Genomic DNA, 20,350 nt, shown 5'->3' on the forward strand with positions numbered 1-20,350 from the left:
ATTAGTTCTAACACTTTCTAGTAAACATCTCCTGAAAGGTCAGGTCCATGAAGAGATGCAGCAATATAAAGTGGAGACAGCATTAATATTTCTCAGAGACGAGCAAGAATATTTCCCAGTATTTTGAGAACAAGCCACAAGGATCGACTGAAGAAATATTAATGTGTTTTCTCCTCAGATTCTCAACCCAGCATTATAACCATATTTCAGATGTTAAAGGCTCCAAAGATTGCGTAGTAGTCCATTTAAGAGAGTACGGTTTCAAACTAATAAGCAGGAACAGCTATCCTGAGTGCACTTACATGACAGAGTGAGACTGGGACTGAAAGATGCTACTCACTTAAGCCAGGGTTAGTCAACCCATGGCATGCGTGCCACAAGTGGCATGGACAGTATATTGGGGAGGGAGTAGGGAGCATAGCAGCAGGTAGGCCAGGGAGCAAAAAGTAGAGCAGCAGATGGGGCAATGGACAGGGATTGCAGAGTGCAGGGCTTAAGTTATGGTATGTCTGCCAAAAAGGTTGGCCCTCACTTATTTAAGGGGGTCACACCTTTAACCAATATGGAAATACTGAGAGTTTGTTGGAATGTAAATAGTAGGCTGGTTTTTAATCTAGGCAAAACCATTTATTTCCAATTGCATTTTTTAGATATGGATGAACTATTTTGATGAAATTCTCCAAAAAAAAAGAAAGAAAAATCATTCTGAGATAAACGCCTAATATAGAACAAAGATTTAAAATTTAGGAAGGAAACTCGAGCTCCTGAAAAAGAGTCTTCTAATTGGAAACAGACAACCTTAATGATAACTACTCTGTCTATAATTTCCCAGGCTTCTCACCTTCATTATAATACTCTATATAAATAGAGTAAATCTTTACTTTCTTGATTTAAAAAAAAAAAGGTCTAATTGGAAGTATTTTGCCCTGTTACAGCAAACTTTTTATAGTGTCTAATTGACTGTCTTGCTAAATTCAACTTGAATTTTGTCAGCATCAGGTTCTTATAAACAAAGTTACCTTTAGAATTGTTAAGAGTTGTCTGGATACTTTGAAAGCTATGTTCTGTCCTTTCTCTAGAGGTGGTCCAATACATTAGTCTGATATTAAATCGGCACCAATATAAAGAAAATTGACTATCATGGAAATTGGCTTTTTTGTCTGATGCGGCCAGTAATGTGACCAGTAAATGCCCTGTGGATGCACGCAGCCACAGCATGCACGGGGCCAGGGGTGCGGCTCTGCAGCTTGGAGAGCTGCATCCAGCTGGTAAGTCTGTTGTGGTGGAAGGGGAAGGGAAAGGAGGGGGCATAGCAGGAAGCAGATCAAGGCCCCTGTGGTGAGGGAGGGAGGGAGTGGGACTGGGGCAGGCGCTGCCCAGCCAGGGCGGGGTGCGGCAGGGCGCAGGACGGAGCCGGGGCTCATCCGGGGGGGCATGCGGAGGAGGAGGCAGCTCCTGCCACTGTGTGTACCCTGGGAGGGTATGGGGGTGTGTGCCCCCTGGATCTGCGGGCTGGGGCCAGGGCAGCACCATGGTCTTCCCAGCCTGTTCTCGGGGTGGGCGGTGGTGGCACTGGGAGGGAGCTGCGGGGGGAGGGAGCTGCAGCCACCCCAAAATTTGCCATAACCCACCTCAAACTGCTTCCCAGCACTGCCACTGCCCGCCCTGAGTGCAACCCGATGCAGCCCCTACCAGGAAGAACCCAGCACAGCCTCTGGCCCCAGCCCGCAGCGGCAGCCTACCCTGCTTCACCCCACGCATAAATCCAGGGGGCACATGCCCTCCCAGGGTACATGTAGCAGTGGGAGCTGTCCCCTGCACCTCCCAGATGAACCACAGTTCCATCCCAGGCCCCACCCTCGCTGGCTGGACAGCACCTACCCCAGCCCCAGCCCAACTCCCTCCTTCACTGCAAGGGCCTCAGTCTGCCCCCCACCATGTCCTTTCCCTTCCCTTCCCCCTCCCCTTTCACCACAACAGATGTACCAGCCAGACACTTTTCTACAAACTGCCAAGCTGTGTATTGGTAAATCAGATCAGTATCGGCCGTTTTACCTCCTTAAAAATTGGCAATTGGTATTGGCCCAAAAAATCTTTATTGGTACACCCCTGCTTTTCTACAGTATTTCTTTTCCTTTAGGGGATTTCAGTATATACACTGTATACTGATTATCATTCAGTGTAAGTTTGCTCTCATGTTTGTTTCCTCCAGTTGTATTGACTCTCATCCATCCTACTTCAGCTACAACGTACAACAGCCTTGTGAGGTAAACAGTATACAGTGTGTGGCTGCTATGATTTAAATTTTTAAAAAGTCTCTGACCTTTATTATATATAGAGTTATTTCAGGAGGACCACAGGAATAAGCTAAACAATCTTGTGGTCATGTCAGAATATAGTTGTGGCTTGTTTTAGGTCTTAAATATTCCTGGTGTTGGGAAGCTAGGGCTCCTAATTTGGAGAAACTTGATCCACTGAGACTGCTGCTTTATGTGCTTTAGATGAAGTATAGAATGTAACTGAGCATTCTTGATAAAATCTGATCTGACATAGAGACTTATTCATGCTTTATAGTTCTGTCAGGAAAAAGGGATATTGTTTGCCACAAAAATTAAAATGCCTTTTCTCTCCATTGGAAGCAGGAGTTTTGACAAAATTGATTAATACAGAGATTTAATTGCTTCAAGCATTTCCTTTAAATCCTACTGTTGGCCAACCAAGACATCTCTTCCAGTGCTTTGGAGGCTTAGTTTTGTCACCCCCTATAAAAAAAGTTCTACCTGGCACTTTTCTAGAAATTCGTCTCTCTTCTTAGCATGTTGTATTTATTTAGACTCTTAACATTGTAGGCCAAGCCAAATAGCATAAGACCTACCACAGAGTTCTTTACCTCAGATCCTAAGTCTTCAACAACCTTAAACAGCAGCAATTGTGAGAACAAGAAAGAAACAAAAGAGTATGATGTAAAAGAAAGTCTTCCTTCCAGCTATTTGGGCTGAAATCCTTACGTCAAGGCCAGAGTACTTATTGAAGGTGCGGGAATCATACTGCTTAGCTTTGAGAGTGAGGAACACAAAGCTCATTCTTTATGAAGATCTAGATACACCTATCTATCAAAGATAGTTTGGCCCAGAGAATCAGTTGTTTAGAGCTCCTAGTAGATGGACCTCTAAACATGCAAGTCAAAACACAGAACCAAACATTTCCTACTTGTCTCACCTATATTGTGCCGAAATTGCCCAAGTTAGCCCAAATTCTAATTTGGGTTAACTTGCCAATTTTGTGTAGTTGAGAACATTGTGATTTTTAAAACAAAACATCATCTTCTATTTAATTAAATAGTGTAAGTTATCAAGCTGAGCAATTTAAACTAAATCAACAGGAGGTGAGGCTTCTAGTGAACACAAGAGAGTCTTCTGACCATAAAAAAAGCATTCCATTATTACTTTACATTGTACAAGTCCAGATGAAACGTTGTGTACTCCACAGTCATACAGTAATAGGGTTCAATATTACCAGTCATCAGCAAACCAGACAAATTAAAAGCTCAGCTTTTTCTTTCAGTCTCTCATAGTCCTCTCCTTATGGTCTTTCTTCCCACCTTTTTCAGATTTTTTAAGAGCGGGGAAGGGGTGAAGATGCTCTCAAGATCATTAGAGTATTTCAGGTCTAGAGAGAACAGATTTCAAAGCTGTTGGATCCTTACACAATGGCAAAAGTGGATTCTCATTCATGTTCTTGGTGGCACAGTAGCACGAGAAGAGGGTACTCTGTTTGGCAGGGCCTAAACTAGTACTTCATGCAGAAAGGAATAAGAAGATCAGTGGCCAATTGAGCAAACAATTTTTACCTGTTGAATTTGTGTTTTTCAAATCAACTACTTAAATGATTAATGAGATTATTCAGATGACCCAAATAGAAAATGATCTTATTTGTACAAAAACTATTAAAATAGTACAAAATTGGAAGAAAGAAATGGAAAGATACCAGGTAAAAGCTTTCTTACTGTACCTTCCCTTTACTTTCCTTGTGGTATCAGAGTGCACAGTACCAGGTAATTTCTTCTATTATAAGTCTGTTCCCAACATGTTAAGACCCATGGAACATGTTACATTTATGGTGCAATTGTACCATAAGTAGAAGGTACTACACATTCAGCTAATTTATGGCACTGTAAAGTGGCAAACCAGCCCCAAAGTTATTCCACAAAAATTGTGGACTATCTTTGTGGCTCATTTTCAGGTTGCCATAAATTTAATGTGTAGCACTGCCATCCTGATCTGACAGTCAGCTGATTGTCAGCATTGGCATGGGGACAGGATTGCCATTAAGTTAGGGACAGCTCCAGTTCTGATGGCAGAAATCAGCTGCTGGGAGAGTAGGTTGCAAGGTTCCCTGGTTGGGAAAGCCAAGCAGCTCTGGCTTCTGGGACCCTGGCAGCCTTTTCTGTCTTGTCCTGTAGCCCCAACTTAAAAATGGTAGGTTGTGGGAGGCTGACCTGAACCTGTGCTTTTTAGATGTTCCAAGGCATGGGGATCCTGGTACAGTAGAACGGTTTATCGTTCCTAAGGTCCCTGTGCTATGGGACATCTGAAGATCATGCATACAGCTGGGTTGTCCTAGGGCTGGCTGAAAATCAGCTGATTCTCAGAACTAGCCCAGACAGGTCCAGGTCTTGAACCAACCTGGGATAATCAGGGCTGGGTCCAGCATTCAGTTAACTGCCCTGGCTCCAAAAGCCCTGAGTCTACAACTGGGCTCCACACAAGACTGCTAGGGCTGGGTCCAACATTCAACATCCAGCAGCCCAGGGTCTCAAAGTCCCACTTGGGACCTTTGGGGCCAGTCAGACAAGCATCTGATTGTTGAACCTGGCCCTGATAGCCCTGGGTTTGGAGCCTGCGGGAGGCTGTGGGCAGCCCTGGATCTAGGACAGAGCTGTCCCCAGTTCGTTCTTCAGGATTGGGGTGAGGACAGCACAGCAGTAGTGCATTTGGGATTGGAGGAATTTTATGCCCCATCCCAAACTTCATGCCTTCTGTCATGCATGTCTGAAATATTTGGGATAAGGCATAACATTCTTCCAGTCCCAATCATGCCGTTGTTTGAAGTTCTGTCTGGGGCCTAAGTGTCTAACTTGGTGTAATCTGTGGAAATAGAATGGAACATACACAAGGTTTTTTAGTCCCAGGATGTCAGAGAACCATCAGAAATCAATTTTTCAGTGGTCTTTAGAAATGTCAGTTTAGATGTAACACTCTGGGAATCTCTGCATCGGGACTATTAATTCCCTTAATTTATTTCTTTCCCTTACGTTAAATACCTGCATGTTTTACACTAGCTAAGTTAAAAAACTTAGTAGTAGTTTGGTCCTTTTTGCAAGTCTCAGAGGATTTTAGGAAAATAGGCCTGCTCAGAAGTCTAAAATAAAGTATCAGAATTCACTGAAAATGATTACTATACTTAACTAAATTATAGCATGCAGTTATATGTAATTTTAGTATCTTTAATGTGTGTAAACAATTGGTATGTTGGCCCTTAGACTTTGTAAATGAAGGCCAACACTTTAAATGTCAGGTAATCAGTAGAAATCAGGGAACATCAGTTGAATATGCTCATTTAAAATATTTCACTAGTCTAGTGTATTTGGAAGTGTGATTGACTGATCATTGTTTAGGGTAGTGGTTCTTAACCTTTTTAGACTTGAGGTACCCCTCATTGGATTCCAGTAACTCCTCAGCTCTTAACATTCAACTCTTTTTTTGACTGTGGAAATATAGTAGAGCAATTCTTTTGAATTGCTAATAATTGCAAAGAACTCAGAATCCCCACAACAGGTCAGAATGTTTTTGATGCATGGACCTCTATTTGAAATCTCTAGGTTTTTGTGAATCATGTGTAAGTGTTCGCATATCTAACAGTGCTAGTTCTGAGCAGCACCCCATGACACCCTTAAAAGGATGTTTTGGCATCCCAGGATGCCACAACCCCCTGGTTGAGAATCACTGGTTTACAGTACACATCAGGGTGGGCAAAATATGGCCTGCAGGCTAGATCTGGCCCACCAACAGTTTCAATATGATGGGCATGTGCATGGCTGCCAACTCATTGGATCTGGCCTGTGGGCAGTCAGAGGCTCCAGCCATTGCATGGCGCCAGACAGACAGGACTGCTTCTGCCCATCAGGCATCAACTGTGCACCAGGCAGGGCTTCTGCTGCAGTGAGTGGATGGCAGCATCAGCTGTGGACGCCACTGGTAGGTTCAGGAGCCTGGACGCCATGCTGGGCGGGCAGCAACATCTCTCCATCTCTCTCTTTGTGTCTCTGCCTCTCCTTTCCTTATTTCCTCCCCCTCCCTCTAGAACCTAGTTGAAACTGGTTCGCTAGAAGTCACAATGCTCAGCTGTGTACCCAGACAGGAGCTTCAGCCACACTGGGGAGCTTCAGAATCCATTGTGACACTGCCAGCAGGTTCTGATGCTGCTGCCTGCCAGGTGCTGCAGAAGCTCCTACTTGGGTCCACAGCTGAGGGCCAGGGCTCATAGTGAACTACAACTTCGGCCTGGTTCTGGAGGGAGGGAGAGGGAAGGAAAGAGAAGAGAGAGAGACAGAGGGAAAGAGCAAGACACAGAGTTGGATGTGCCCCTTGACAGGATCCCAGAGCTCATTAAGTGGCCCTCCAGCCCAAATAATTGCCCACCCCGGTATACATCGTCAGCAATGTATTTTCCTTTGAATTCCAGCAGAGTTAGTTTCTCCTTTTCCATTTATATGCGTTTTGTCATTATGTTAATATGATTTCTATTCTTTTCCTTTTTTCCCCCCCTAACTTTGATCTCTGGCAATAATAGAATAGATGTGGAAGTCAAATTCATCATGGCTCAGAAGAGGAGCTCAGGTGGGCAGCCGTTCCTGCTGATGATGATCATTGCTGTGGCCTTTGCACATTTAACTGTGTGCCCATTTACAAAAGTGGAGGAAAGCTTTAATCTGCAAGCAATCCATGACATTGTGTACCACAGACTGGACTTGGATAAGGTGAATAGGAAAAGAGGACTTTAATTCTTAGGGACTGTTTTAGATAGCCAGCCCTCTTACTTGTATAGAACAAATGCAACATGAAGCCTGGGGGCATTATTTGTCTAGTTTTCATTCACTTTTCCGTTTTCAGATGTTATTTCTGGCTTGTCCATCTTACAACTTTTTGCTTTTCTTTGCAGTATGATCACCATGAATTTCCTGGAGTTGTCCCAAGAACGTTCCTTGGACCAATTTTTATTGCTGCACTTTCCAGCCCAGCTATATATGTACTGTCTATGTTGCAAATGTCCAAGTTTTACTCCCAGTTGATAGGTATGAAAACTTTAAATAAACTCTGAAAGGAGCTCCTTTGCTGCTCTATGCTGTACTGCTGTACATTTGTATTGTTTTAAATGAGTGCTCTAGAATATATTACCTTTTTTAACAAGTGATCTGGCAAGATTGAAGTTGCTCAACATGATGTCATTCATGCATCTTTTTAAACCAGCTAACACAACAAGGTTTGTTAAAGAAACAAAGGTGCAACAGTGAAAAAGGAATTAAGAAAATACTTTATCATATTATTCTGATCACCTTATATTTTACTTCGGTATAGCGGCATCTACCACATATAACATCATACACAGAAATCAACCTCTCCGATAACTGCAAACAAACGGGTGGACTGTATTGGATAAACTATGAATGGGGGTTCTTACTTTGTGAGTTTAAGTCTAATCTTTAGTATTATATTTTAAACAATTTGCCTGCTTCTTCAAAGTTTCACTACCCCACTTCTTAAAAATGATGCTACTTAAAATATTCTTTGTGTATACACCACTGTAATTTACCTTTATTTTGTCATTGGTAGGTCAGTCAGTAAGGAATCTGGTGTTACTTTTTATTTATTTTTCATGTTTATTCTCCCAAAGTTAGAGCAAGCTTGGGGCTTACTGTGATTTATGCACTATGGAAGTTACAGAAAGAAGTTAGAAAGCAGTTTGGATCAACTGCATCAACCATCTTCTGTCTTGTAACTGTTACTCAGTTTCATCTGATGTTTTACTGCACTAGAACTCTTCCCAATGTGTTTGCACTTCCTCTTGGTAAGTTTTTTGACAGAAGATATTGTTTGTATACTGAATTGTGTCCTAAGTTTGCTGATAGCTAATACTTGTGGACAAATAAAATAAGTGCGGCCATCCACAGACATACTGTGTGGCTGGTGGTCTGAAAAAATTAAGGAAAAAATATTTTTCAGTATTTGTTTAAAAAGATTTTGTTAATCCAGAATTCTGTTTAATATGAGCATATGTGGGTTTTACCAGAAGATTTTCATTAAGTAATGGTCTGACAGTATTTACTTGATTTGTAAAATGTGGAGCCATTGCAGTCTCTGATCTTATATAGATCAAGAATCTATAGGAGGGACAAAGCTAGTCTATGCAGGGAACCAATTCAGGAGTTTGGAGTGAACTCCCACAGTAACTAAAGATCAGCACAAACCTCATCGCTATCTACTCCCAGGATAGGGATACTTACTTCAGCCTAATGTAAACACATAACAGTGTGCCTATTTAAAAATTATAAAATCCCCCAGACCAAACCCAACCTCGCACAGAGTTCTCTCCCAGGAGAGATGATGAGAGAAAGAATCAGCCATGTGGTAGTACTGTAATGGTTGACTGGAAGCTACTGTAGTGATGAGGATAGCATCAGAATCTACAGAAATAAACAAAAAACTCAAGAGTTGAATTGCCAAGTTTATATTGCAGAGTAATAACCTTTGCAAAGCGCTGACATCTACATATATGAAATATTGTTCTGCCATTACACTTTCATACAAGCCATTTCTGTCACTGCCACATTGTGGTTTTGTGGTGATGTCTGATCATCAGTGCAATCTATATTAAGAATTAAGAGACGTCCCACACTATGAAAAGGTTTGTGAACCCTCTGATCTGTAGAAATGTAGTTGTTCAACTAAACATGCAGACAAATTCACATTCCCTTGTTCTTAAGAGGCTTAAAATGTATTTTTAGGTGTGTACAGGTGGGTGCTATTAGCATGAATACAAACTACAGAAATTAGGAATAGCGAACACACTGGTTGGCACTGAATAAATAATAATAGCAATCATCATCTTTATTAGGAAAGCTTTGCATCGTGTGCATTTAGTCTTATAGATTATTTAGTCTACCCCTTTTGTAATTGTTCCTTTCCCAGTTAGCTGCTATGACAAGCTATAGAATGTTTTTAAGAAAATCCTATTCTGTGTTCCTTTTTTCCGGCTTCAGCAGGAGGTCTGCTGGATTAGAAAAGTATGCATAAGGGTTAGAAATGGAGAATGAAGAAGCTACCTGAATTAGAATTTTAAAAAGCCAGTACAGGTGGTCCTTGGATTTACAACACAATTGGTTCCTGAAAACCATGTCTTAAGTCGAAACATAACTCAGATCTGATTTTCCCATGGGAAACAATGTTGTAAATGGGGGATTGTTCCTGAACCAAGGCCCGATAGCTTGTTTTCACCAAAAATAACCCAGAATTTTGTACTCAGTCAATTATGGATGAGTAATATAATGTCTTTATTTTGTAAAGAGGAATCACATTGATTTGGAAGCACTTTTTGAGGTGATTTTGCTGGAGTTTTTGAAGGGCTCTTGGTTGGACTTTTTGAAGGGTCCTTGGCTAGAGTCTTCTCAGAAGTCTTGGCTGAAGGTTTCCTGGAGTCTTGTCTGCTTTTTTAAAGAAAGTCTGAGGAGGTTTGGACAGATGTTCTCCAGGGAGATGGACGACACAGCGAACTTGTTCGCTGGTGTGGCGTCGCATCGGATCAAGTGTCGTAAAGCTGAAATTGACATCAGAAAGTCAAAACAGGGTGTCAATTTAGAAACGTTGTAAGTGCAAAATGTTGTAACTTAAAATGTAAGTCGAGGACTGCCTATATACCAGATGTTGTGTATTTGTCTGTTTTCTACAGTTCTGCTGGCACTTATGTTTTGGATACAACAAAAACATGGGCTCTTCATCTGGTTCTCAGCATTGGCAATTATTGTCTTCAGATCAGAGCTCTGTATATTCTTAGGCCTCATGCTTCTGGTGACATTATTAAGTAAAAGACTCTCTATTTTGAAGATGCTTTCCCATGCTATCCTAGCTGGAATGTTTTGGTTGGGTAAGTGTTTATTTTTATATAGAATTTAATAGATAGATTTTAAAAATTATTTTCCTGAAGACTAGTTTGATTTAAACTATAGCTGCGGTAAATTTTCCCTTAATTAAAAGTGGTGCTTGAGAATAAATTCCCTGTATTTTCATAATCAGAGGTTAATTTTAAGGCAAAAATAGTTATGCTTTCTAGTTGCAGAAATATTATTTAGCAGAGATCTTATAACAGTATTCAGTCTCCTGTAGAAGCAGCCAGGTGTTTCAGTGTAAAAAGGTTTTCCTCAAGTGCTCTGCCAGAGGAAGGTCTGCATGCCTGTGCAGGGTTTGGCGGTCATTGCACCATATGTATTAAGACCCATGGGAAAGGTGCAGTGAGTTGAGTATTTCTTCTAAAATAAGGAATTAACAGTTCCTTATAGTGAAATGGATATGCAAGGGGCTGGAGAGATAGGACCATTGGATCATATATTGCCTTATTGTTTTGATTTTTTACTATATTAGTTTATTATGCATCTCAAGTCATTTATAGAACAGAGAGGCATTTGTATTTATATCCTTACAAATATTTTGAGTCTTTTCAAAAGGGGGACATTTCAGAAAACTGGCAGCTGGTATGTTCTCACTATTTCATGTGAAAACCCACTACTCCAACTTTAATGCTCCTTCATCCAGGGTTAAAGTTGGAATGAAGCATTCTCAACTTGTTCACACATAGAAGGTGCCCACACCCTCTGAGTCTTCTCCTATCAGCTCATTGTCTTTACCAGGAGAATGAAAAGGAAAGGAAGAGGAAGGAAAGTAGGTTAGAAATGGAGATCATCAAATTAAATGGATCAGCTATGCCAGGATGTCTTAATTGGCACAGCTGACCGACTTCATTGGGTGAAACACACGTTGCCTCTTTTCCTGCCCATTGATTTTATGGGACAACTGCTCATATGTTCCTCACTTCTAGAGATGTGCCTCTGGCCATCTGTGGGGTTTCTGAAGATTGCCAGGGGCACATCTCTGCAAATGGGGAACCACAACTTTCCCTGCTTCCAGATATGGGTCCTGGAGATCCAAGGGGTGTATCTGTAGAAGTGGAGAAAGCTGGGACACTCCAGTAGGGTACTGCCAATCAGTTGATTTGTGGTTTCCACCCTGGGACCACACCACAGTGATGAACTTGCTTTGGTGTGATCCCAGGGCTGACACCACCAACTGCTGTGTTCCCAGGGCTAGGCTTGCCAATTAGCTTATTAGCCACCCCCAGCCCTGTGACTGCACTGGAGTGTGCTGGCTTTTTTTACTTCCAGATATGCACCCCCAGGAAGTGGAAGTGGTATTAGCTCCTTTGTTACTGGTGCTAACACCAGCCCTGGCAGCTGTAGCAAGAAGCCCCTAGGGCCGGATGACACACTTCTGTGGGCCAGATCTAGCCTGGGGGTTATATGTTTGTCATCCATATTATAATGTGTTTGTCTGTTCACATCGTTAGATTAATGTGCACGTTGACTTGGATGTTTTGTATTAAACAACACTTTAGTCATGTATATTTCTTTAATTTTTTTAGGACTAACGATTGCTGTGGACTCTGTTTTCTGGGGACAACTTCTGTGGCCTGAAGGGAAAGTGCTTTGGTATAATACAATTTTAAACAAAAGTTCCAGTTGGGGAGTATCCTTTCACATCCATATAGGAAAATTAAGACATAGTGTCAGTCAAGACAAATTTATTCATGGGACTTGACTATCGCATGTTGGAATGTTTGGCTTAAGTGATAACATTCTGTTGAAATTTACTAGGTGAGGCCTAATTCCAGCTTGTGTGTCTCTGCTGACATAGTCTTTGTGCCCACCCTACTTTAGTGAATTCAGTAATCACAGGATCAAGCCTTTTCTGCATCCTCTTCACATGTTCCTCAAACTTTTGGTGCTTTATATGGCCCTCTTTGTTGTGTGTTCTTCTCCATTTCCTGTTGTTCTGCCCTTGGGCTACATCTGCTTTGGCAAAATATGGAATCCATAATTTCCCATCAGTGCAGTGGTGGTAGCAAAGATGAAACTGTAGTCTGAGTAACAGGTTCTATTAAATGACCTGGTGACAAAAGAACATCTGTGCCCTGTGTCCTCCAGAGCTGCCTTCTGTTGTCTGATAGCACCAGTGGACCAACATTTGTGTGCTTAAATTCTTACAGGTGTTCCTAAGTAGACAAAAGCCTTGGTGCTATATACTCAATTCAACATTCACCTCCTTGTTGTTTATGCTTTTATAAAAAATTTGCCTCCTTTCTGTTTTGACTGTTGAAGGTCAAGTCTGAAGAACTCCTTGGCTTCTCCTGTCTTCATCAATGCCTCTAATCTTGGAGAGAGAATTTGTTTTACAGAAGTGCATTTTAGCTTGCTATCCTCTTGGGCCTATCTGCCTTCCTGGCAATAATTTGACTTGCTAGCCATTTCTTAATTCCCATTGTATCTCTGACAGTGGGGAAAAAGGCAAGTGGGTCATAGGGCATCTTGTGTAGGTTGGGGAAGAAGGGAAGTTATAATTTCAGGAATATGTGAGGAGGGATGGGGATGGTGTTCACATTAAGTTTATTGTATTTATACTTCTTTCTTTTTTATAAAATGTATTTTCAAAGGTCTTAACATTCAGGCTCCTTGAAATTTCATTTTAATATGCACTTATGTATAATGATATAGTGATACATACCTATACTGCTCTGTAGGCATTCATACAGTGCTCATTGTTATGTTATCTCAATACCTGAGGAGAATGAAGGAATCCAGTGTATAAAATGATGGACCACTGAATCTTACCTCTTGTGTCATAAGGCTAATGTCTTTAAATAGAAAGCTGGTTAAAAAAAATAATATGCTTCGAAATATTGTGTGAATATGTGGGGGGAGGGGAGTTGGAGATATTTCTTTATATTTTTTTCCTGTTTTCATCCAGCTTCTTAGCTGGCTATAAAATGGCAAAATTGTAATAAAATACAGTAAAAAAAAAACACCCTATCAATTAGTTTACCAAATTTATTTACAATAAATTTGAATATAGTAATTGCTTGGAATACATAATAGATAAAAAAAAAATCAAGCATATTGAATGCTTGTACAATTGTTGTAGAATCTCTTTTAACAGATAAAGTGATCTTCAACAGACCTTTTCTTATCATGAAAGCGTCCTTAACTTCTTTTTTATCTCGAAGACTTCCCCCTTCTTGTGGTACTTCTATTCAGCCCTACCTCGTGCTTTGGGATGTAGCGTTATATTTGTACCTCTAGGTGCAACTGACAAAAGGACTCGGGTGCTACTTCTGCCAACACTGGGTTTTATTTTCTTGTATTCATTTCTTCCACACAAAGAGCTGCGGTTTATCATATACACTTTCCCTGTCTTCAACATTGTGGCTGCCAAAGGTTGCTCAAGAATGTAAGTTTTAAGAAGTAGTATTTTAAGTGTTCTAAAAAAATATTCTTAATCCAAAACTTAGTGACTTTATGCATTTTCAGGATGATGTAAATGTTATTATCCCAATTTTGGAGGAGGAAATGGAGGCATGGGAAAGTAAAATGGTTTTGTATAAGGTCATCCAACAGGCCATGACAGAGCTACAAATAGAAAACTAGGTCCTAGTTGGTACAGTCTAGTGCTCTGTACATTAGACAATACTGCTTTACTTGATAGGTATCACTGCCTCTCCTCATACAGATATGTGTAGGTCAGTTCTTTTGTCACAGAGTAGAAAAAGCCTTAAATGTCAAAAGAGGGCATGCATACAGATGGTTATAGTGCTATATTATGGTAGATAGTGCTTTTGTACATGGAACAACTGTTGTAGTGACCAGTGGCAGCACAGGTTAGAAGTTGGCTGTCCCATGATCAGCACAAAGGTCTGAAGGCCCCTCAGCAGGAGTCATAGAGGGCTGTTCTGGGGTTTGACTAAGGTAAAGAGGTATGGACCACATAATTATGCTTATTTTAACCTAATACTAGCTCTTTGCACCTAACCTTTTGGTATGGGTATATGCAGCAGTAATACCCATATACAGTAATACAGTATATACAAGTATACAGTGTATACAAGTATACAAGCAGTAATACAAGTAATACTGTGGGCAACATCTTAATTTGCTGTAACTGGCAGCCTAAGTGTTTTTTGTTTTTTTAATTTCCTGTGGCTATGAACAGTGTCAGCAATGTCATTATTTCTGCACCTGTAAGAAGGAGAATGTTTGGAGATGGGGAAATGGGCTGTATTTTGGACTGCTGCCAGCCAGCAAATGGAAGTAATTTAGTGCTCTTTTTATGCAGATGTGCACCTGCATTGGAGGACTACTGTTATTGTGTCATATTAATCCAAAATGTACATTGACCCATATTGTTACCTTTGTAATCAGATATATAACTATACTTATTACTAACTATAGTGGCATTTAAGCTAAGATGTCAGTTAAAACTGAAAGTGCTAGACCACTGTAAGTACAATGGCTATCCTTAAAATGGTCTGCCAAGAGAGCTTATTCTGTATGCTGAACAAATATCACATTTTTGCTTTACTTGATTATCCCAATTAATGAACATTTTGAGCAGGTATCCCCAACAGATTGCACTCCTAGCACAATTATAATTCAGTTTATTTCACCCACTAGAGGAAAAAATGATTTATTCCAGCGTAGTATTGTATTGTTAACATTGCTTTCCTCAGAGGACTACTTAATGAGTCTAATACACATATTAGCATTAATTATGGAGTTAACATGGAATACCTGAATATAGTTTTACAGATTACAATTTTCCAAAGCAGTTTAGATATTTATTTCTATAGCTAAGGTTTAAAACATGAAAGTGTGTAATAATATGGATATTGTATTGCTTGTTGTTACTATGAATTGTTGTAAAGATAATTCCTTTAGAAATGTTGGAAACAAATGCATTCTGTTAGAATTAGCTTATTAATAACATTTGCAGAAATCCCCTTTCTTTCTTTTGTCTAACAGTGAAACCATCTGTTTTTCAAAGCATTTTTGTCCCAGTATTTAATCTAGCATATCTAGAATGTGAAAGGCAGGCAAGATCAAGAGCTAATCTTTGTTTATCTTTTTCTCCTTTGCAGTCTGAATAACTACAGGAAATCCTGTCTTTATAAACTAGGATCTCTGTTTGTTATAACACATCTTCTAGTTAATTGTGCTTATTCAGGAGCATCATTATATGTTTCACATTTCAACTACCCTGGAGGAGTAGCAATACAGAAATTACATGAGTTTGTGCCTTCAACAGCAGGTATGTAAGACTCGTGCAAAAGAGTTCAGTTTTTACATTTTTCTGCTACATGTTTTCTATAAACATTAGGTTTGTTTCTTATTTTGCGATAGTTGCCATATTTACGTGAATTCTAGACAAAGCTGGAACTGAGCTGCTGCCTGCCCTGGGAAGGAATGGGTCATTTGGTGGGGGAGCACAGGGAGACTGAGGGGTGTGGAGAGGGAAGGGGAAGCCCTGCCTGTGCAGTTCAAGGGGGAGCACAGGGGACACTGCAGCCTGACCTAACGTTGCAGTAACTATTTGGAAATGGTATTGTTTCTCTTGTAGATGTCTCTGTTCACATTGATGTGACTGCTGCACAAACTGGGGTTTCTCGATTTTTAGAAATCAACCCGAATTGGAGGTATGTTATGAACAAAGATTTTGTTTTCCTTGCTGCCAACAAGCATCATGGGTACTGGTTCCTATATAGTGTGCTTGTTAAGTCATGATCAAGGAAAATACAAATCTTTAGGGAATTGTGGTGGAGTCTGTGGGAATTTCACACCAAACACAGGATGATCATAAAGCTATTATGTTTTTCTTGGCTCTTAAATAATGAACCAGAGACATTTTGTTTAAATGCCAGAGATCATTTGAAAACACAAGAAACTCTCAAATATTGGTTAGCTTATTGTTTTTGAACACCTCTACTGTAGCTCCACCAAAAAAATCATACAAAATTCCCTCTGCATTTCACTAGGTCCTGTAAAATGCATCACACTAGTCCCAATGCTTTTCTGTTCTTGACAGTCCAATGCAAAAAACAAAACAAGACATTGCTTTAAGCCCAGTTTCTAAAGACAGCAGTAGATTTTTTTTAAACAAAAATGATAAAATGTACTAGTACTTACTTGCTTAAAGTATTCTTTAATTATGTTGGGAACTTTATTTTATTGTTGTGACATAAAATGACTAATGTCATGGCCATATAAATCTGGGTGAGAACATCTATGTAATGTTTTAGCTAAAATCATCAGCAGTGCAAAACCATCAGTGTTAGTTAATAGATATTGCAGTTAGGATGCTGTTGTTTATTTTTCAGGATACGGATGAGAAAAAGCCCCAGTATACTTTTAATACAGAAAGCTTTTTCCACAAGGAGAGCCTAGATACCTTATTTTAAAATTGAAACTTAGACTGAAGAATTCAGCAGCTTTAAAAACAAACCTGATTTTTGGCTTTTTCAGGTCAGCAGCAAACTGTCACTAAGACAGTGTCTGCAGAATTTGACCTGAATTGAAGAGAAATCCCAGGTGATCTGTGCCTGGGTATTTTTCACTTTCATCAGTCATGATCTTCAGAATCAGACATAGTCTTGTTAATTCAGTTCTTTGTGTGCAGGGCCTGACAAATCATGCTCTCTGGTGTGAAAGAGGAGAATGAGAAGAAAGATGTTCTGGGGAGGGGGAGAGGTGGAAATTGCCAACCTTGGTGTTTCTAATTTTATCACTATCTTTTCAAAATACAAATAACACTACTGAATATTTTAAAGGGGATGTTTTCTCTCAGAAGTGCAAGTCCATCTGTGCTCTAGTCATAATGTTTTTGTGTGTTGGGGTCTTGAGTGTACATCATAGAACATTCTCTATGGTAGGATGGACAATAGCTGAAGTGCTCCATTTATTGTTTACTCAGCAAATTCATATGCTGAACATTCTTAGAAATATTTTACTCTTTTTTTTTATATATATAAAGTACATAATGTTGATGGATTTTGCTCAGTTTTGCTTCTCAGTGATGATACAGGAATAATTTGTTCATGAAACCATGATATGGTGAAAAAAAGAAGGAAATATTATTCCCGTCACTCTGATAGATGTTCCATGGTTGTGAGCCAAGAGGCAGTTTGTCTCACTTTTATCTTTGCTCATCAGAAAGAAGCCTCAGGGAAAGGTTGATTCATTCTAAGGATCTACGTGGAAGGAATCAGGCAAAATCAGCAGCTGAGCCCTCTACATAGGGTACTGAAACCTTATCATTGGACAACACAATAGTACATGCAAGGAGAGTGGCACCATCTGTTCCCTCTTGCTTAAGGAAGCAATAACCTATCAGATGAGTAGAAACTAATTTACCCTCTTCAGAAATCAAGTCCATGAAGTAAAAATCAAATTTATGGACAGGGTGGCTAAGCAAATTAATGATTCATCAGGATAGCTACTGCACATAACCAGAAGTAGTCTGGGAGTTAACATCTTTCACTTATATATCCAGATTATATCTAGTTGCCTCAAGAAAAAAAACATGCAAAGCTTTCAAAGAGGGACTGAAATAAGTTTGATGTAGGTTCTAAAATGGGGCAGGCCCTATAATCTTTTCTGAATGCATTAATTAATGTATACTCTTTAAACAAGGATGAAGGTCTCTGTAAAAATAAGGTGCCTAGTAAGCTGTCAAGGGGAGTGGTGGAATCTTCATTTGGAGGTTTTTGAGAAGAGGCTAGATGGGCATCTGTCTGAGATGGTTTAGGAACAGCAACTCCTGCATTTTTTTTAGGGGTTAGATTAGGTGATTTGCAAGATCCCTTCTAACCAGTGGATACTGTAATGCTAAGGTATTTAAAGATAATTATGGAGAGCCTGCATCTTTATGATAGTCCCTGTACTTGTTGAGGAGGAAAATACTAGATGTGTACTGATACATTGGTTTGATATTGGATTGGTACCTGTGACAGGAGCATCTCTACTGGAGCCTTTCTATTGGTGGCACCGCCCTCCTGTTATGGGCCAACCACCTGCTTAATCTCCTGCCATGCCTTGATTTGAATTGATTAATTGACTGATGTAATTAGCGGGAGGCTGCCCACTTCTTGTTCCCTGGTGCCAGGGGGCACTATCTGACGCTCCTTTTCCACCCCTATACCACAGCTCAAGCCTTGCAGATGGTACTGACATAGTTTTTGACCTGGGCCCTGTTGTGGCTTGGCCCTCTCCTTTACCTTCTTGGGGCTTCTCGCTGCCCTCCCCCCCCTTGCTCTGGGGTTTCTCACTGCCCCCCTTGTTCTGGGGCTGGGGTCAGTGCACCCCAAAATGCTGCACTCTCTGGCGCCAAGGTCCACTTTCCCGTGGAGCCCCTCTGAGGCCTCCTCCAACCCCTAATAGCCTCACCAGGTCCTCCGGTAAAAACAGTAAACACAAAAAACACAGAGCCCCTGGGCTGTAACACAAAAAGCTGGACCATCCAGCCAAACAGCATTTAACCCCTACCAGGAAAACACTCCAACCCCAGCAGTGACCAGGGGATGCTCACACAGTCAGAGTTCTCCCCTCCATCTGTACTAGCTGAGCTTCTCCTCCCTCAGTTGCCAGAGAGGAACTGCCCTCCTGGCCTCCTGCCTGGGCTTATATGGGCCAGGCCCTGCCCCTTCCTGTCAGCTGGCCCCACTGGTTGCCCTAGCAACCAGCACCTGTGACTCTGGCTGCCCTGGTGACTGGCACCTCCCCCTTCTTGCCACTAGGGATCTCTCCCAAGCTGTTCCTCTGCTCTCAGGCCCAGGGCACCTGAGTGCTCTGCGACAGTACCAATATGAAGAAAATTGTTCGTATCGGATACTATTAGCCCTATGGGGTTGATAATTTGGTCGATAAATGCCTGTGCTGCTTGCAGCTGCACCGCAGCACGGAGCAGAGCCGGCAGCGTGGAGAGCTGCCTCCAGCTGGTAAATTGGAAGGGGAGGGGAAGGGGCGTGGTGGGGAAGATCAACGCCCCCATGGTGAGGGAGGAGGCAGGGGCAGGTGCTACCCAGCCGGGGTGGGAGGGGAGCATGGGACGGAGATACAGCTTGTGGGGTGGGGGTGGCCCCCACTAATGCTTGCACCCCAGGAGGAAGAGGGGTGGCCACGTGCCCCCAGACCTGTGTGGTGTGGGGCGGGTGGCACCAGAGCTGGTGCTTCACAGCTCTTTTAGCCAGGAGCTGAGTTCAGAGCAGGCTCTGACAGCGCTGGGAGGAGGCTGTAACTACTCCAGATTTCACTGCAGCTCTGTTCCCAACCCCGTGCCACTGCCTGGCACAGCCCCAACTCAACATCCCGCCTCCACCCAAGCACTGGGAAAAGCTGGGGCTGCACTGGGTGGCGGTGCAGGGCTGGGAGCGGAGCTGCAGCAAAATTTGGGGTGGCTGCAGCCTCTTCCCAGTGCCACCGAAGCCTTCTCCAAGCTCAGCCCCCTGGTGAGAAGAGCTGTGCAGCTCCAGCTCCACCCTGCAGCTACCACCCAACCTGTGGCATGCAGATCTGGGGCACACAGCCACGCCCCTCTGCCCTCCTGAGGTGCATACAGCAGCAGGAACCACCCCCTCCCCATGAATCGTGCCTTATCCCGCCCCAGCTGGGCAGTGCCTGCCCCGTCCCCTTCCTCACTGGGGGGGGGGCATTGATCTGCCCCCCTCCCCTTCTTTCCCCCCACCTTTCACCACACCAGACTTACCACCTGGAGGCAGCTGTATCGGATATCAGGACTTTTTTCCATTATTTTTAGTTACACCTCAAGACGTGAGGATTGATGGAAAATCACTAGTGGGATAGTGCATTTGCTGTCAGTTAATCTTTTGCTCCATTTACTTCAGTTTGATCATCATTTAGGTAATGTTAAGTCTAAGCATATTTTTTGTGAAAACTGTTGTAAAGCATTGATCCAGAGCTGAATAGAAAAGTTAGACTTTGAAGCTTTTATTTTAGAATCTGTCGGGGAAAACCGAATGGATCGGGCCCCAAGGTCATGGTGGGCCGGGGTGGCAATTAGATACGGACAGGTGGGATTAGCAGCGTAGAGTCTGGAGTTAGGGACTCGGAGCGGATTGAGAAAGAACAGGTGAGTTTATTTGACTTACGCTTCAGGCGTAGGCAGAAAGGTCTTCAGTTACA

At 41.8% G+C, this 20,350-nt stretch overlaps 1 protein-coding gene across 2 annotated transcripts in view; it reads left to right on the forward strand.

Moving 5' to 3' along the window:
- Positions 1 to 20,350, forward strand: part of ALG12 (ALG12, alpha-1,6-mannosyltransferase) — a 28,291-nt gene that overhangs the window by 848 nt on the left and 7,093 nt on the right. Inside the window, exons 2-9 of one of the 2 annotated variants that reach the window (XM_019543488.1) lie at positions 6,853 to 7,039; positions 7,222 to 7,354; positions 7,954 to 8,127; positions 10,006 to 10,200; positions 11,749 to 11,852; positions 13,387 to 13,610; positions 15,295 to 15,464; positions 15,774 to 15,849. In XM_019543488.1, coding sequence (XP_019399033.1) covers positions 6,878 to 7,039; positions 7,222 to 7,354; positions 7,954 to 8,127; positions 10,006 to 10,200; positions 11,749 to 11,852; positions 13,387 to 13,610; positions 15,295 to 15,464; positions 15,774 to 15,849 — 1,238 coding nt within the window. In that variant the 5' untranslated portion in view covers positions 6,853 to 6,877. The remainder of the gene's footprint in view (positions 1 to 6,852; positions 7,040 to 7,221; positions 7,355 to 7,953; positions 8,128 to 10,005; positions 10,201 to 11,748; positions 11,853 to 13,386; positions 13,611 to 15,294; positions 15,465 to 15,773; positions 15,850 to 20,350) is intronic. The other variant, XM_019543489.1, reaches the window with a different exon arrangement.

This window comes from Crocodylus porosus, unplaced genomic scaffold (assembly GCF_001723895.1).
Source record: "Crocodylus porosus isolate Cpor-Errol unplaced genomic scaffold, CroPor_comp1, whole genome shotgun sequence".
Lineage (NCBI taxonomy): Eukaryota > Metazoa > Chordata > Crocodylia > Crocodylidae > Crocodylus > Crocodylus porosus.